The sequence below is a fragment of the Phyllobates terribilis genome, unplaced genomic scaffold (genome assembly GCF_046119375.1).
Source record: "Phyllobates terribilis strain yellow unplaced genomic scaffold, ASM4611937v1 Scaffold_2__4_contigs__length_985480577, whole genome shotgun sequence".
Taxonomy (NCBI): domain Eukaryota; kingdom Metazoa; phylum Chordata; class Amphibia; order Anura; family Dendrobatidae; genus Phyllobates; species Phyllobates terribilis.
In genome coordinates this window covers 291,680,904-291,700,580 of record NW_027362762.1, presented here as the reverse complement: position 1 = coordinate 291,700,580, position 19,677 = coordinate 291,680,904, and the positions used below count along the sequence as shown (strand labels likewise).

The window sequence follows — 19,677 nt, the reverse complement described above, 5'->3', positions numbered from 1 at the left end:
TGTCAAACAGTCGCAAATCGTGCACATGGGAGTGATTTTAACACAACACCGAGCAGCTGTAAATACTCGGTGCTCGCCCAAGCATACTCGGCGAAAGGGTTATCAGAACATTCTCGCTCAACACTAATAATGAACCTTCAAATATACTAAAAACTAACTAACATGAGTTTTTTGATATATATATATATATATATATATATATATATATATATATATCTTCTTTTAAACACACAGATATGGCATGGTTTGTTTGTACCATCTGTGTTATTCCATGGAGAGACCAATCTTTTGGCTAGTTTTTAGTATCTTTGATGGTTCACAATTACTATTGGTGTACAGACCTGTTTGAAGGTTATCTTAACCAATTAGGCTGATCTAATCTATGAATCTTTAGCCACTCATTTATACCAGATGCCTCCTATTATACCTGCTTTGAGCACTATATAAACTCCTGCTATGTTCTCATTTCACACTGCCCCTGGAATAAACCTTGGCGAAAGACACATCGGGCATTATAAGGTAATACAAACTGCGCACTATTGATGCAGTAGTCTTATGATAATATATTTATGATGCACCGATGGAACTAAGGTTTTACCTTATTTTTGGTATTTATGTGAACTTATAATTATTATAAACTGTCTGTTTTTACTATCTAGCACTATGCATATTCTATTGAGATTGGGACATTTTTTTACCTTCATCTAAGCACCTTTGTGATCTGATCGTGTTACATATATATCTGTTATGGGTGGTGATGAGCGAATATGTTCAAAATCTGATCTCAAATGTTAAGTTCGACACGAATGCGGCACATTCGGATTCGTGATCGGAAAGGCGAGCAAAATTTGTTACATTCGGGAAAATAGGTAACGTTCGGCGAATTTACGTGGTTACGTGATTGCGGGGCAACTACTGCTTTTTTAACAGTATTGCTACCATAGTGCTTGTGTATGATGAGCCTGGAAACGTGGCAGATGAATGGGGGGACTGGTGAAAGCTCAGAAAAGCTCAGATCAGTGGCGCGCTGTTTTTTTTTTTCATCCTGTAGGTAGTAACTTTAAGTCAGGAAAGTGCGGCTAGCCAATCAGAGCGCAGGAAGCATCCACAGTGTCGCAGACACAAGGGCTTCTGCAATTGGCTGCTGAAAACACAAGTCCTCTCCATATAAAAACCGGCCATGTTCCCTCAGTGCCATTTTATGCATGTCACTTGTGTTAGACGCTGCTCCTGCACCCAGTTCCTGTGTAATGAGAGATATTAGCTAGATATATGGGCGCTTCTGTGAAAGATAGATAGTGTAGATAAGTCCTGTGCTGTGTACCTGTTCAATCGACCTTGCAGACTTTTTTTTGTTTTTGTACAATTACTGAGATTCTCACAGAAAGAGCAGGGCCTATGGCTCAGAAAAGTGCTGCAGCACAAAAAACTTTTTTTTTCATTTGCTAATATGATAGTGCAAGCTGTATTAGCCCAGTTTGTAATTTTTTTGGTGTATGAACTTTAGCTTTATGCACAGTAAAACAAATATTTTTTTGCGAGCCACAGTCCACCAAAGATTTTTTTGTGTCGCAGATGTGTTACATTCTGCTATAAGCCACCTAGTGCTTTTAGTGGCGGTGAAATTCAGCTGTTTTCAGAGTAAAAAAAATAGATATTTTCTGTTGCTAGCCACAGTCCACCAAAGATTTTTTTTGTGTCGCAGACGTGTTACGCTCTGCTATAAGCCACCTAGTGATTTTAGTGGCGATGAAATTAAGCTGTATTCAGAGCAAATCTATTTTTTGCTGTTGCTAACGTTATACAGCAGCCTATATCTGAGTTTGAAATAGTTTGGAGAATATCTCCTATATTATACAGGCATCATCCACAATTAAAAAATACTTTGTTCGGTTCCTAACGTTATACAGCAGGGACATCTCCGTTTGAAATAGTTTGGAGAATATCTCCCATGTTATACAGGCCTCATCCACAGTAAAAAAAAATACTTTGTTCGTTTTTTAACACTATACAGCAGGAACATCTCAGTTTGAAATAGTTTGGAGAAAATCTCTTATGTTATATAGGTGTCATCCACAGTTAAAAAATACTTTGTTTGGTTAGTAACGTTATACAGCAAGCCATATCTTACCTTCTCATTTAGTGTGGCTGAAATTCAGGTGTGTGCAGAGCTGTTGCAGAGGAAGAAATCTATTTTTGTTTTTCTAATAGCGTGCTCCTACTACAGTATCTGAGCAACATGAGTGGGAAAAAGAGAGGTCAAGGTGGAAGGGGGAATAGGCTTGGTGTTCAAGGTATACGTGGGGTAGGTGGTAATGTTACTGAAGGGACTAGTGAACCAACACCATCATGTCCTATTCAAAGACAATTGACAACTTCTGTTACTGGACGGGCTACTCCATGCCCTTTCTTTGGCAGCCGCACAGCGATACACCTTATTAATAAGGGCCAGAAAGAGCAGGTGCTCCAGTGGATGGCAGATGCTGCTTCAAGTGGCCTCTCCTCTTCTTCCTCCACCTCAACATCACACACAGTACAGTCCACAAAGGTGGAACCCCAATTACCCTTGCTTCCCTCCATGTCACAAATATCCATGTGCCCAACTGACTTTAGTGAACCGATGGGTGAGTTTGTAGAACTGTTCACCCATTCTATACGATGGGCATCAGAAATGTACTCCAAACATTCACAGAGTCAAGAAGAGGAGGAAAGCCTCTACACCGATGCCCAAATTTTTTTTACGTTGGATTCAGGGCAGAACGGAGTAGGATCCAAGCAGGTTCCTGACCCTTGTCACCAGACATTAACCACCGGGGAGGGAGGTGATCCTGATGAGACTCAGATACCCGAGGCTCATTCAGACTGTACTGTGCTGTCAGGGCAACAAGAGGAGACTGGTCACTCTGAGGGCGGGGAATGGGATAACATATTCGGTGATGACGAGGTTGAAGATCCTACTTGGTGTGAACCCAGAGTCACGCAGCCGAGTAGGTCATCTGAGGAGGTGGAGGAGGAAGACGAAGAGGTTACCTTCTACCCTATGGCACTGACACGGAGTGATGTAAGCACGAGGAGCACTACATCCTTAGCCACAACTGTGGCTGTGGCCAGCAGCGGTCACCTGGGCCTTTTTTGAAACTGCAAAGGATGAGCCAACTCACACTTTGCAAGAAAAAACTCAATAGAGGGAAAAAATACAATAATTTGACTACTACATGCATGAACCTTCACATGCGCAATCAACATGCATTACTCTGACAATCTCACTGCGAAAAAATGCGGACCAGCGGACCTCAACAACCATCAGCTGCCCCATCAACCGCATCCATTGCTTCTTCCTCCTCCTCTGTTACCATACCAGATATTGGCATGCAGGTCTCCCACCGCAAAACTTCTGGTTCTCTACCCGCTTCAGTCAGGCTGAGTGAGAGACCGTCAGCAGTAACGGAAGCGGACATGCCTGCTGTGTTTGTTTCACCGAGCACACCACACGTTTCTCAATCCACCGTAACATGTCTCCCTGCACCTCACTCACAGTCCAGCAGTTTGTCCATTTCACCCTACTCCGCCCTCTCTCAGCACCACAGCAAGCCCTCGGTCCTGCATTTGTGGTCACGTAAAAAATTGTTTCCTCCCACACATGACAAAGCAAAGAGGTGGAAATCGACCATCTCCAATCTGTTGGACATGGAAATGGTGGTGTCAGGCCCTATTTTTTTGATTTGTGAACACTCCTGTATGGCTGCTTTTTTACTGAGGAGGTAACCGGTGAACCTGAAGGAAACCCCCTTAAACACGGGGAGAACATACAAGCTACTTGCAGATGTTGTCCTCTATCATCATAAAGGAGTTAGCTCATTGTCTAGGAGACTGACTATCACTGCTGTCTACCTTGTGAACATTGTGTTGAAGCTTGCAAGGTGTCAAGGGTTTACCATGACAGAGAGGAGCTAGAAGACCACAGCGTCTGATTCCTCCCACTCCTGCAGTCATTAAAAAGAGACGTTACGCCTTCATATTAATCGGTGCATGGGTTAATCTGCTCAGTTGTGAGCTCCTGGAAGCTTAACATGATTTAGACTCTCAACAGATTTGTCCCGTGCATCTCCCCTACTGTGATAACACTGTACCCCAACACATCAGACTGTTGCCTACCGTGGAAACCTTGAAAAGGAAGCTGAAGACCCACTTCTTGTGACAAGCGTACAATCTGTGGCAACCCTCGTTCCAGCATACCGTTGCACAACTTTCTGTACCCTGACCTACTGTATCCTCACCCATCCCTTATAGATTGTTTGTGCTTCCTGGCTTCCTCTCTCCTCTTGTACCAAACGGTGACCCCTTTTGACATGTAACACGCCACGGAATAAATGTCGCTGTAATAGTAATAATAATTATAGTACTTGTACTCTGGGTCAATTGATGGCACTTTCCAGGTGTCTACCCCAAATTTGATGTGTTTTGGCAGCTTTTGGCCCATTTTTAAAGTGTTGCGCATGCGTTTTTGAATCCTATGGCGTTTGGTAACGTTCGGCGATCATTTGACGAGTGAATCGGCGAATATCGCAAATTCGGCAATCGTAATCCGAATCGAATATTGAAACATTCGCTCATCTCTAGTTATGGGGTTCCTTTGGCCACTCCCTGTACCTATTGATTTTATAATGTTATCAGTAATATTTTGGTTATATATTGCTGCACTTTTTTTCTGATTGTCTTCTGTGTATCAGGTGCTATATTTTACTTCCTTTGCAAAATTCTGTGATGTTCTCACCATTTTTTATCCTTTATGTGTGTTTTAATGTGACTTAATAAAAGCTGTTTCTTAATGCATGAGTAGTCATATTTCTAGGATTTGTATTCATGAGCTGGTTATTACCATTAGTTCTTTATTATTTGTCTTTATGCTGGCCCATTGGCTTGCTGCCAACTTTGTAGGTTGTATACATATTCTGCATAATCAACAATTATGCTGTTCTCTAATTAATGGGCAATGAGATAAGGATAATGATGAAATAAAAACAATAAACCAATATATGTAATTTAAATTTCCTTTTGTGGTATCAAAAACCACACAGTAGAGTCCATAAATCACATTTGCTGAATTTTTATGCATTCTGATTAGTAATTACAAACATTTATTACTACATTTTTCATGTGATACTTTGGGAGCAATATATCTTCTATAGAAAGTGGCAATTAATGGGCTTAATCATAATTACTGTAAATAATTTTTATTATTCATATGCTTTCCTTTAATGTAACACAACATTAATTTTCATCGTATCACACCATCTAAAAACAGTTTGAATTGTATACATTGAAAAATGTAGAGAGTTTCATCTACTGCAAAGAAAGGAACAAGCAAACATTTGAAGAGCTCACAGAAGTCCATTTGACATTTCCACAATTCTACCTGTGTGTTTCATGTAGACATTCCATGTCTAAAAAACAAGAATGGGATATGACAACAAGACCATGTCACAAAATTAAGAAATTGTAGAAGTCCAAAGAATAATTCTTAGTTTGAATGGTGACATTCCATAAAACTGACTGTAAGTGCAACTCATTCAGGATATAGTCGTAGAGGTCTTCCACCTCTTCCTGACATAATAAATGTTTTTACATATTTTCCCCTTTTAAAAGTTCAACTTGAAAAGATTTAAAAATTCTTTATAACAAATGTATGTAGGTTTTTCTACTATTAATTTTGAAATAAAAACTTGGGAATGTCACCATCTTGCCACCTGACTATTATAGTCTTCAGTAGCAGCAATGTCTGTTGGTCTTTCGTCCTTGTGAGATGGGTGGGCTTTATGTTCCCTAAGAAGTCTCCTTTCTTCCTTTCTCTTCTCTCTTTTTCTCTGATGTTCTTGTTGTCTGGTATACTGGAAGCGTTGTAAAAAAAGGTCCTTGGCATATTCATATAACTGCATGTCTAAATAGTTAAGTTCTTTAATACGTTCACGTGACCACTCATCAATGTCCACATTTGAGGCTCTGGTAGTGTTGAATTGGGTAAATGGAGAAATAAACTTGAGATTGAATGTTCTCTCAAATAAATATTGTGTTTTTCTTTGAAACTCAGTCAAGCCATAAAAAGCCATGTTTTTAAGGTTATTCTTGGCACTCTGTAGAAGAATTTCATTCCTTTCGCTTTCATTCATAAAAGTTAAGTTGTAACACCCAACTAGACTAAGGTCAGCAAGCATTCGAACTTGTCGATTATTGGCCAGGTTGTAGTTGCAGTCCATGAACTCCTGTAATGTGACTCCAGACCAGTCATCCCCGAGATAACACGTGGGCAATTCATCTGGTGTTGGACTTCGACCATCACAGACATGGAGTGAAGCCTTCCAAGTTGCTCCTCTCTGGACATGTTTCCATTCACTCAAGTAGCGAGATACTGGATCCCTCAGCATCGTTATATAGTAGAAGTTCCTAAAAAAGGCAACATATAAATATTATACAAATGGAGGATCATAAAGTGTATTAAACAGTTTGTTTTCAACTTGATACACAATATTATAATAATTGCAAACATTCAATCTGCAAGAAGATAATATTTTGAACTTCAAATATATTGTTACTGAAAAAGTAGAATCAAGTTTATCAGAAAATGATTGCCATGTACTTTTTATTCTTAATAGATTCATGTATTTCGTATAGGTGATTTGCATTAGCACTTTTTTTTCAATAAATTCATATGTTCCACATATATGTTTTCATTTTCAAATATTGTTAATTTGGAACAACTTTAACTAAAGCATAACCTAATAAACAATTTAGCAAATATTTAGAACAATCTGCGTTGAAGCTGTTGCACATGACAGTTTTTCTTTTCGATATGGACTTTGCAAGCGAAAAAGTATAAAATGTGTTATGGCATTATTAGAAATTATGGTCTTGGAAGAAATTATATTATCCCAGGCCTTCTAGCATAGGTAATTATTAAATTTACCTTTAATCTGCATAGCTATAAATTTAATTGCTAGACTGAGTCTTAAGAGCATCAAGAATTTATTCTCCGAGTTCTCATTTGGGATCAAGGTCTAATAAATCTGGAGGTTAGAACTAGCTAAGACTCAGAAATCTATTTTATCACTTTTCTGTAAAGATTATTATAAAGGTGCATAAGAGTAAATGGCGGTATTAACCCCTTTACAACCAAAGGTGGTTTGCACGTTAATGACTGTTTTTTTACAATTCTGACCACAGTCACTTTATGAGGTAATTACTCTGGAACACTTCAACGGATCCCCCTGATTATATGGTTGTGAGGCTGTATTTTTGTGACATATTGTACTTTATGATTGAGGAAAAATTTCTTCGATATCACTTGCGTTTATTTGTGAAAAAAATGGAAATTTGGTGAAAATTTGGAAAATTTTGCAATTTTCAAAATTTTAAATCAGAGAGATATGTCACACAAAAAAGTTAATAAATAACATTTCCCACATGTCTACTTTACATTTTTATTAGGGAGCTATAAGGGTTAAAAGTTGACCAGCGATTTCTCATTTTTCCAACAAAATTTACAAAACCAGTTTTTTAGGGACCACATCACATTTGAAGTCCCTTTGAGGGGTCTTTATGACAGAAAATACCCAAAAGTGACACCATTCTAAAAACAGCACCCCTCAAGGTGCTGAAAACCACATTCAAGAACTTTATTAACCCTTCAGGTGCTTCACAGGAATTTTTGGAATGTGGAAAAAAAAATGAACATTTAACTTTTTTCGCAAAAATGTTATTTTAGACCTAATTTTTTTTATATTCATAGGTGTAACAGGAAAAAATGGACCACAAAATTTGTTGTGCAATTTCCCCTGAGCAAGCGGATACCCCATATGTGGGAAAAAACACTGTTTGGGCGCACGGCAGGGTTCAGAAGGGAAGGAGCGCCATTTGACTTTTTGAATGTAAAATTTGCTTGAATAATTAGCGGACTCCATGTTGCGTTTGGAGAGCCCCTGATGTGCCTAAGCAGTGGAAACCCCCCACGAGTGACACCCTCTTGGAAACTAGACCCCTCAGGGAACTTATATAGATGTGTGGTGAGCACCTTGAACCCCCAGGTGCTTCACAGAAGTTTATAACATTGAGCCGTAAAAATAAAATTTTCACATTTTTCTCACAAAAATGTTTTTCAGCCCCTAATTTTGCATTTTCACAAAGGTAACAGGAGAAATTGCACCATGCAGTTTGTTGTACAATTTCTCCTGAGTAAGCAGATACCCCATATGTGGGGGAAAACCATTGTTTGGGCACACAGCAGGGTTCGGAAGGGAAGGAGCACCATTTGACTTTTTGATTGTAAAATTTGCTTGAATAATTAGCGAACACCATGTTACATTTGGAGAGCCTCTGATGTGCCTAAACAGTGGAAAACCCCCACAAGTTACACCATTTTGGAAACTAGACCCCTCAGGGAACTTATCAAGATGTGTGGTGAGCACCCTGAACCCCCAAGTGTTTTACATAAGTTTATAACATGGAGCCGTGAAAATAGAAAAATCAAACTTTTTCCACAAAAATTATGTTTTAGCCCCAATTTTTTTATTTTCACAAGGTTAAAAGGAGAAAATGGACCCCAAAACTTTTGTGCAATTTCTCCTGAGTACGCCAATACCCCATATGTGGGAAAAATACAGTGTTTGGGCGCACGGCAGAGTTCAGAAGGGCAGGAGCACTGTGACTTTTTTGAACGCAAAATTGTCTGGAATCGAGAGCGGAGCCATGTCGCGTTTGGAGAGCCCCTAATGTGCCTAAATAGTGGAAACCCCCCACAAGTGACCCCATTTTGGAAAATACACCCCTCAAGGATTTTATCAAGGGGTATAGTGAACATTTTGAACCCAGAGGTACGACACAGAATTTGATACCATTACGTCATCATATTGAATAAGTTGTCATTAATCTTGAGTGCAAGTGCTCGCTACTTGAGTTTGCATCGGGCACTCAGGTATGCACCATGTATCGTGGGTGCTCGAGTGACATGCTCGAGTCCCCGCCCGCATGTTTCACGGTTATTAGACAAACAAACAAAAACATGCTGGGATCACTCATGCATGGCAGGCAATCCCCGCGAGGTTTTTTTTTGCCGTGAAGCATATGGGGCGGAGATTCGAGCATGTCACTCGAGTACCCGCGATACTCAGTGCATACCCGAGCACCCGATGCAAACTCAAGTAGCGAGCACTTGTGCTCAACACTAGTCACCATATCTTCATCTTTTCTTTTTTACTTTTGAAAAAATCCCAACCCTAGCCCTAGCCAACCCTAACCCTAGCCCAACCTTAGCACAACCCTAACCCTAGTCCAACCCTAACCCGAAACCTAGCCGAAACCTAACCCAACCCTAACCCCAACCCTAACGCAAACCCTACCCAACCCTGACCCTAGCCTAACCCTAACCCCAATCCTAGCCCAACCCTAACCCCAACCCTAACCCCAACCCTATCCCTAGCCCAACCATAACCCTAGCCCAACCCTAACCCTAGCGCAACCCTAACCCTAGCCCAACCCTAACCCTAACCCTAGCCCAACCCTAACCCTAACCCCAACCTTAACCCTAACAGTAACCCAACCCTAAGCTCAAACCCAACCCGAGAGTTTATTTTTTACGCCGTTCCTCATGCGGTATAAGTGATTAGATGACTATATTCTTCGGGTCGGTGCGATTAAAGCGATACCAGAATCATCGGGTTTTTATGATTGACAGCTGTCACACACTAAAAGATGCATTTTTTTGTAAAATCTAGTTTTTGCATCGCCATATTTTGAGAGCTATAATTTTTCCATATTTTGGCCGACAGAGTCATGTGATGGCTTGTTTTTTGCGGGATGAGTTAACGTTTTTATTGGTGCCATTTTCAGTCACGTGACATTTTTTGATCGCTTTCTATTCTGATTTTTGGGAGGCAGAATAAACAAAAACCATCAATTCAAGAATTTTTTTTTTTTTATGCTGTTCCGCGTGTGGTAAAATTTATAAGGTAGCTTTATTCTTCGGGTCAGTATGTTTACAGCGGTACCACATTTATGTTATTTTTATATGTTTTGGTGCTTTTACACAATAAAAGCTATTTTATAGAAAAAAAATTTTTTTGCATCGCTTTATTCTGAGAGCTATAACTCTTTTATTTTTCGGCTGATGGAGCTGTATGGCAGCTTGTTTTTAGTTGGACAAGATGAAATTTTTAGCGGAACCATTTTTATTTATATTAGTCTTTTTGATCGCGTGTTATTCCATTTTTTGTTTGGCGGTATGATGATAAAGCATTATTTTTTGCTTAATATTTTATTTATTTTTTCACTGTGTTCACTAAAGGGGTTAACTAGTGGCACAATTTTATAGGTCATGTCATTCTGGACGCGGGGATATCAAATATGTGTACTTTTATTTTATTTCTTTTTTTTTCATAGTAATATTTATTGATGGGTACAATATATTTTTATTTTTGGTGGATTATTTTATTTTTATTATTTTTATATTTTTACAATTTTTTTTTATTTTTTTTCACTTTCTGACACTTTTTTTTACTTTTATTATTTGTCCCACTATGGGACTTTCACTTTTTTTTATTCTGATCGCCTGTATAGCACAGGAATGCAGCACCATCCCTGTGCTATACAGGCTGTCAGTGCTGCAGATGCAGAAGATATTTTGGTCATGCACTGCGCATGACCAAATATCTTTCTGCTGTCTGGTGACCCGGATGTTGTCATGACGACATTGGGTCATCATGGCAACATCCTGGAAGCCGCAGCAGACAGCTCTGGAGGCCGGAACAGGAGGTGAGTATTGCGATCACCTCCCCTTGCCACCACAATGCTGTGATCAACTTCGATCGCAGCATTGCGGGGGTTAATGTGCCGGGAGCGGTGTGGGACCACTCACTGCACATAGCAATGGTTGTCAGCTGTGACAATCAACTGATACCCGCCGGCGATCAGACACATCAGACTTGATGTGTATCCACTGGTTTGATTTACAAGGCAAAATTAATGAGATGTTACAAAATATCTTTATATCACAACTGTGCTCAAACTATTGGGTGAACCTTAATGTGTTTGGATTGCAGAAGCTGCAAAAGGTGCCTGGTGATGCTGCAAAGGGAAGGCAATATTATTGACTAGTGTGTCCTTTCTTATAATATCTGTTTTGATATGTTTAAGCTTAAAGGGTTTGTCCCACAATAACAGCTTATCACCGATCCACAAGTGAGACAATCAAGGGTTCCAAGTCCCCCATTTGAATTTAGTGGTGGTTTATCATGCCATTTTGTTTAACATTGTATATACATTTACCATCTCGCCAAACATTAAGCATGGCGGTGTTGCAATCATGCTTTGGGGTTGTGTTGCAGCCAAATGCATGGGAAACATTTCACGGGTAGAGGGAAGATTGAATTCAATGAAATTTTAACAAATTCTTGATGCAAACATTACACCATCTATAAAAAATCTGAAGTTGAAAAGAGGATGACTTCTACAAATGGGTAATGATCCTAAACACACATCAAAATCCACAATGAACTACCTGAAAAGGTGCAAGCTGAAGGGTTTACAATGGCCCTCAAAGTCCTCTGATCTGAACATCATTGAATATCTGTGGCTAGACCGCAAAATAGCACTGCATGCAAGACGACCCAGGAATCTCACAGAACTGGAAGAATTTTCCAAGGAAGAATGTGATAATTGCAAAAGAGGGTGCTACTAGGTACTAACCATACAGGGTGTCCAAACGTTGGCATCAGCCCATTTTCCTTTTTGCAACATTTAAAATGTAAAAAATTACAATATATATAATGTGACACTCTCCCAAAAGAGAAACGTTACCCGTTGGATCACGGTCAGACACCTCTCACCCAGCCAAACCAGATGTTACACTTTGCACTGATGAGGGGCAGTACCCCGGAACACAGTGTCTGCAAACTGAGATTCTGATTTGGCTTTTATCCTAAGTCATGTTGGAAGGCTCATTAAAGGGTCAATATTTACTTTTTTTTAGGATTGCTACTTCCAATAAGTGGCACTAGAGTTCTAGTCCTCTTCCTCTCTGAAGAGACACTTTGCATATTTAATTTCCCAGAGGAGCATTGCAAGGCTTAAAAGTCTCCTCACCTTGGCATGCCAGGTTTGACTTGTCACTCTCCACAAGAAGAAACGTTACCCCTTGGATATAGTTCACAGTGATTGCGGATATTGCCTTCATATCAGAATTATGGGCTGTAGACATGTGTCATTTATAATCATAATGATTTATTAAGGCTTTCCAATGTGTCCCTAAAAAGTATTGTCTGTCTGCGATTTTTTGATAAGCTGTCCAGAAAAAAGAAATAGTCAAACTGGCAACCCTGGGCCACTGTAGTGGATTGCTACCATGATAATAAGACAGCATACCTGCTGAGGGTAGCGGGTGACGATGGGCTGACAAAGAGAGCCTCCTTTCTCTGTCTAACCATTTTTCTGTTTCATTCATTTTGACCAGCCACTAATGGGTTAAACTACTGGGAATAATGCTCTTAGGATCCCTGCATTTTCAGCAAGAGCCAAGCAACATTAATGCAATCAGCATGATGTATACATAAGTTATAAAACTCTTATTAACAAGCACTCATGACAGATGTATTTTGTATACTGGGTTAAAAATATTATAAAGGGCCTTTCCTGCAATGTGGGCAATTCTAAGCCAGAGTTGTTAACATCTGCTTTGGAGGACTTTTGCTGGCTTTGATATACATGGATGTCCATTCATTTGTCCAGATGCACTGTGATACATTTGCTTTAAAACATTTGTAAATAATTTACAGAGGTTCCTATTAGTGATGAGCGAACGTGCTCGGATAACGTGCTATCCGAGCATGCTTGAATGTTATCCGAGTATCTTTGGCGTGCTTTGATAATATGTTTGACTACGTGCGGCTGTATATTTTGCAGCGGTAGACCGACACAACACATGCGGGCATTGCCTATTTGTCTACCGGTCTGTCTACCGCCACAACACAAGCAGCCGCAAGGAGTAGAACGTATTATCAGAGCATGCTGTTAATACTCGGATAGCACCCGAGCATGAATGGATAGCATGTTCCTCTACATCAATGAAGTTGTAGAAAAAAATAAGCAGTGAAAAAGTGTAAGAGGCATTTTAGCTTTCTCTTTTAGTTGGTTAGCCATCACTCATAACTATGATCCAAATTTAAAGGGAATCTGTCAGCAGGTTTTTGTTACGTAATCTGAGGACAGCACGAGGGGATAAAACACAGAATTCAACGATGTGTCACTTATCAAGCTGTGTCCTGTTGTTTACTTACACTGAAAATTTTATCACTAGGACATTATCATTACCAGGTCTAATGTGTACACAACTGCTAGTCTGACTCAGCCCCCTCCTATGATAAGCAACTCACTGTCAATAAACAATGCACATACAGAGCCTGGTGTGGGCAGGGTTAGCTTTCTCAGCTCGGCTTCATGCTAAATTTAAAAACTCTGATTGTGTCAGACAGCTGCACCCAGTAAACTAAGTGCTACATCATTGGATTCAGGGTCTCTTTGCCTACATTATGCTGCCCTCAGATGAGATGACTGTTCGCCATGCTGCAAATACAGAGCCAATAATTGGCTGCTATGGGCATGGACCCTATATCTTTGTGACTTTTTTAATACATGATGCCTATAAAGTGTATCTAAGGACAATAAATATGTAAAGAGTTTCTTTGCAATATGCAATTATATGTAAATTTGTTTTATAACTTGTCAGTAATAGTCTGTTACTAGTTCAATTCATTTTTGAAATGCTATGGCGGAAATCTTTTGGGAACAATTTTATGTTACATATATTTTTTTTTTATGCAAAAAAGTCACCTGAGAACAAGAAAAAACATGAACAATTACTGACAATTTTAGTGGGTTAATATAAAGGTGACCATTATAAAGACTGTAATAATGCAAAATAAAGATTTTGGTCATTTAATAAATAATTAAATAATTTTCATACAGCTAAATTTATCTGTACAAAGACACATAAAACACAAGTCTCTCCGGTATTGGATTTAATCAAATACAAGCTCCAGCTAACTGTTCTCTGCACTTTCCTCTCCCACTAGATTAATATTATAGTAATGATTATGTGTGCCATTTTGCCTTGACATTTCCCAATCTAAAATAGTCCTTGCAAAGACTAAGCAGTATTATTTGCTGTTTTTATATGGCCGACAAGCTCTGTACATCTCTATTGCCTTCATCTAGAAATAATAGCCAAATTTTTTTGTTGCAGACATATAGGAAAAAATGATGAACAATGAAAAGTAATGCAATGAAAATTGGGAAGGAAATACAAAAATGAAAAAACCTTAGATGTGGTTTTAAGGTGAGTAATTTGCTACATACACATGGCAGTGTGACTAACCTAACAATAAAAATAGATTAAACTCATACATCAAAGAACTGTGGTGGCAAATGTGTGAATGTTAAACTAAATAGACAAGAGGCAGTGCATTAAAACCTGGGGAATTAAATTAATTAATCATAGAATAACAGTGAATAATTAAACCCTGCTAAATAAACTATGTACAATAAAAATGTGGTTTCTTTGCTTTAGTTTTACATTGAACTGGCTAAACCTGGAAAGGTCAGTGTTTATAGACCAGCCATAAAACATATACAGTACAGACCAAAAGTTTGGACACACCTTCTCATTTAAAGATTTTTCTGTATTTTCATGACTATGAAAATTGTACATTCACACTGAAGGCATCAAAACTATGAATTAACACATGTGGAATTATATATAGTGTTGAGCCACCCCCGTAGTGTTCGAGTTCGGTTCGGTTCGTCGAACACCCGTGTGTTCGCCGAACTGTTCGTCGAACTGTTCGTCGAACACCTTCGAACACCGTTAAAACCAATGGCAGGCAAACAAAAACACATAGAAACACATAGAAAACACCTTCAAAGGTGTCCAAAAGCTGACAAACTGCTCAGAAGACACAACTAACACATGGAAAAGTGACAAGTACATATAGTCGTGCGAAAAGAAAAGAGGTGGAGGAGTAAAAGGAGGGGGAGACACAGATATAGGCATGTCATGCCCTTCTAAAATCCAAAAAGTGAGAAGCCGACACGGCCAGTCCGTTCCTGCCCGTGCCACCTCTGTGTCGCCGGGTTTGTGCCAGAGCCGCGGTGGACCCTGACGGACAGCCCCCCTATCCCAATACTGGTGCCTGTCCGCCGGTGGGTCGAGGCCCCCCACGGTGGGGGGGGAGTAACATCTGCAGAAGAAAGACCATCTTCCAGCCAAACTAAGATGTCGACTTCTTTTCGTGGACAATGTGATACGATCCCATTCTTACGGACACGCCCATCGCTACAAATTCTAAATGAGGCACAAAAACAGCAGGTGCTTCAACGGATATCAAGTGCTCCTTCAAGTGGGCTCTCCATCACCTCAATTTCAACATCACAAATACTCCAGTCCTCAGAGGTGTCACCCCAATCGCACTTGCTTCCTCACAGCTCCCAAGTCTCCAGCTGCCCGTCTGAGTATGGGGTAGCACAGATGGTTGAGTCTGCACAGCTGTTTACTCATACTATAGCCTGGGAAACGGAGGTCTGCTCCAGAGCTTCTGTTAATCCAGATGAGGAAATGATTTGATCTGATGCCCAGAATCTTTATAAGTCGGATCCAGGACCAGATGAAGAAGGTTCTGAGCATAATGTAGACCCTTGTTCCCAAACTGTAACTCCTGTTGGTGGAGACAATGATGAAGATGATGATGAGACTCAAATACCTGATTGGAGCGACAACTTGACTTTTCGGTCAGGGCAGGAAGAAGTTGGCTCTGAGGACGACGGGTGTGATAACACACAGGGTGATGATGACGAGGTTGGAGATCCCACTTACTGTCAACCCACAGTCAGCCAGTCGATGAGGTCAGCAGAGGAGGTGGAGGAGGATGTGACTAGCCCTGGGGATGGGGATGACTCGGTACCCGGGCATTTGCCTGGCCTTGGGGATGTCGCGGTGGTCGGCTCCCTGGCCCGTACCCTGGGGTCTCTCTTTAAAAGGGTGGATAATTGTTAATTTTATAAGAGTTCATGACGCCACCTGTGGTATCTGGTGACAAGCACCAGCGCTGCAGCAGTCCACTGAGGCCGGTGATAAGGCAGCTCGATGGTATAGCTCCCCACAGGTGGACCTAGGTCTCAGGGCAGCGTATGCAGGGGGAATGCAGGACAGGCGAGACCCAGCTGGGTCAGAGCAAGAACGGGAACGGACACGGTAGTCACTTCAGTACCTTTTACTGGTGGAAATTCAGGCACATCCCGGAGCACTGTAGGGTGAAGGGTGCATATCAGGATCCTCCCCAATGAGCGGGTGTAGGGCCTCCTGTTTCTTGCCTCTGCGTAGTAAGTTTCTGACCTGCCTGGAGCTAGGCCTAACTTTGTCTCTGTCCTGCGCTGGATGACCTTGTGGTAGGGCCTTCTCTTGGAGTTCACGCTCCCAGTATGCGGGGCCTAAGCGTCTCCTGGCTCTGTTACATATCAGCACCTTAGCGATCCTGGGACTTGTAGTTCTCCAGGGATTCCGGTTATGCCTTACTGGGTCATAGAGATACCGGTAAGCTCAGATCCTGTGTCCGGTAAATGCTTCGGGGTGAGCTGGTTAAGCTCCTCTGCCCCTTATGTACTAACTCGCCACTCGCCTTCGGCCTACTCGGGCCCTCACTAGGCTATACACACTGACGGCAGCTTGCCGCGCTTCACTGATCTTACGGCACCGGCACACCTTAAGCTCTATCTGGGCTCCCTGAATCTAGCAAGCAGGAGCCTCGTGCTCCACTGCTGAACTATTAACTGCGTTCTCTAGACTAGACTGAGCTCCACTGCAGACTGACCTCTCTTAGGCTTCTCTACTGCAGGAACTCTTCAGAGGAACTGAACTGCCTAGCTCCACCTTCCCTATTTATATCCCTAACGGGCTCCCTCTGCTGGTCTGAGGTGGAAGGTGGAGATGTGTGAATGTTTATGGGGGCCTCTTGTGGAGGATTCCATCAATGCACTCTTCTAGGATCTGTGATACCAAGCGCAGCGGGGCATCACAGATGCTATTGACGACGAGGTTAGGTTGCGCCTTTCTGAACAGAGACGGAGTACTGGAAGCACGTCAACAACTGCATCCTCAACCACAACTCTGCCTCTGACCACAAGTCGTAGTGGCTCTTCAGGTCACATGGGCTCTAAGCCTTGCATAGCCTGGGCATTTATTCAGATCGATAAGGATGACCCAACTCGTGTTATCTGTAATATTTGTCAGCAAAAGCTAAGTAGAGGCCAAAAAATCCATAGTTTGAGTACTTCATGCATGTACCGTCACATGGATATGAAGCATAAGTTGCAGTGGGAAGCTCACTGTGCTACAATGCGGCCTAGCCGGCTGGGCCAACCACCGTCTGCCCCATCTTGTGCATCCGCAGCCTCTTCATCCTCTGTGACTGGGGGGACGGCAGTCACACATGTTTTTGGACGCAGACCTGCCACCTCTTTACCCGCAACAGCCAGTGTGATTGGCAGATCGTCAGTTCATTGGGAAGTGGAAACACCTGCTAGTGTTGAGCGCTCTCCGACATCGAGAGCACCACCTTTGGATCAAGGCAACCTAACATGTCCGCCTGCATCTTCCTCACAGACCGGCAGTTTTCCGGGGACACCCTACTCAACACCGTCTAAGCACAACAGCCAGCCCTCGGTCCCTCAGATGTGGAAAAGTAAAAGACCATTTCCTCCCAGCCATGAGAAAGCTAAGAGGTTGAATTTCACCATCTGCAAGCTGTTGGCTACAGAAATGCTGCCTTTCCACCTGGAGGACACAGAGGATTTTCAAGACCTTATGTCCGTCACAGTGCCCCAGTACCAGATGCCCAGTCGGCACTACTTCTCAAAGAAAGGTGTGCCTGCGCTCCACTAGCATGTCGCACACAACATCACCGCTTCTTTGAGAAACTCTGTGTGTGACAGGGTGCACTTCACCACAGACACTTGGACGAGAAGGCATGGACAGGGGCGTTACATGTCGCTGACTGGGCACTGGGTAACTATGGTGACAGCAGGACAAGGGGCTGCTGTCCAAGTCTTACCGTCCCCACGAGTTGTGCGTCAATCCTCTTTATCTCGAAGTTCCTCCACTGCTTCTGCCTCCTCAACCTCCTCTCGGTCCTCCACCTGCACCCAAAGCCTGTCTGGTAATGCCACCTGCTTTCTAACTGCGCAGAAGGAATCCTGCACACCTCCTTACTATGCTGGCAGCAGGGCTCAACGGCATCAGTGTTTACTTTGAAATGTCTGGGAAATGTGAGTCACACAGCTGAGGAGTTGTCGTCAGCTCTGGAGACCCAGTTTCATGAAAGGTTGTCTCCACTGGACCTGCAACCAGGGAAGGCCATGTGCGACAATGCTGCAAACCTGGGTGCGGCACTTCGCCGGGGCAATGTCACACACGTGCCTTGTATGGCTCACGTGTTGAACCTGGTTGTCCAGCAATTTTTAGCCCACTATCCCGGACTAGATGGCCTTCTGCAGAGGGCACGGTCGCTGTGTGCTCACTTCCGCCGTTCGCATCCCGCAGTTCAACGACTTACATCTCTACAGAAGTCGTTGGGCCTGCCAGTTCACCGGCTGAAATGCGATGTGCCGACACGGTGGAATTCAACTCTGCACATGTTGCAGCGACTGTGGCAGCACTGACAAGCCCTGGTGCAATACGTTCTGACGTATAGCCTGGGCCAACGAGATCCAGAGGTGGGGCAAATCACGCTGGAGGAGTGGTCTCAGATCAGGGACCTATGAAGTTGACGCGCCTCCTGGGCCATGGGGTACCCTGAGCCGGGCCGGTAGACGCTGGGGGTTGTAGTCACTGTGGCGGTGACCCAGTCCGTGACCCAGGGCGGTCAATCCAAGGGTAATTTGTATATATGGATTTTATAATGTCTGACTACGCCACCTGTGGAGTGAGGCCAAAGGGGCCATCGCTGCGAAACAGTCCTCTGAAGCTGGTGGTTTTGCAGTAACGGTATTATTACTCACCACAGGAAGAGTGTAGCTTCAGGGCAGTGTGGGTGGATGATGGTGGTTGTAGTGCAGGGAGTCAGTAATGAACACAGAGTCCGTGTGATGCCATCTCAAGATATTACTCACAGTTGTTGTAGTCCAGATTACAGGTACCAGAGCAATCTCCCCCGTCGTGCTGGCATACTCAGTGAGGGGCTCAGTCCACCCCCAGATAGCTCCGGAGTACTTAGCAGGACCCCCTTCTGTGTGTCCTTTCTCTGGCCTTCTCCCTGCACCTCACACCCAGTGACACTTCTATCCGGTATCCTCGGGCCTTGGCGGGTGACGTGTGTTCCGTCCCCTGGGTCCTATGTGGCTACCTTCTTAGTGAGACTGGTGTGGACTTTGGCCTGCAGTACATGAAATGCAGCAGCCTCCGGTTTCTAGTTGAGCCTTGCTGTTTCTCCGCTAGTTGAGGGACCGGTTCCCCTTATCTGGCCTGACCCCTCTACCTCCTGGTAGCAGCGGGAGTACGGGTGGCCTTCTGCACGGCCCGTAGCCGTAGGGTCCTTTCGGTTCCTGGAGCCTTCCAGCTCCCACTCCTCTCTTCTCTCCTTCAGTCCT

At 42.6% G+C, this 19,677-nt stretch overlaps 1 protein-coding gene across 1 annotated transcript in view; it reads right to left on the bottom strand.

Moving 5' to 3' along the window:
* Positions 1 to 5,107: 5,107 nt before the first annotated feature.
* HS6ST3 (heparan sulfate 6-O-sulfotransferase 3) overlaps positions 5,108 to 19,677 on the bottom strand; it is a 1,156,051-nt gene continuing 1,141,481 nt past the window's right edge. The window contains exon 2 of the mRNA XM_073664153.1: positions 5,108 to 6,441. Within this exon, the coding sequence (XP_073520254.1) occupies positions 5,733 to 6,441 (709 nt within the window). The 3' untranslated portion in view covers positions 5,108 to 5,732. The remainder of the gene's footprint in view (positions 6,442 to 19,677) is intronic.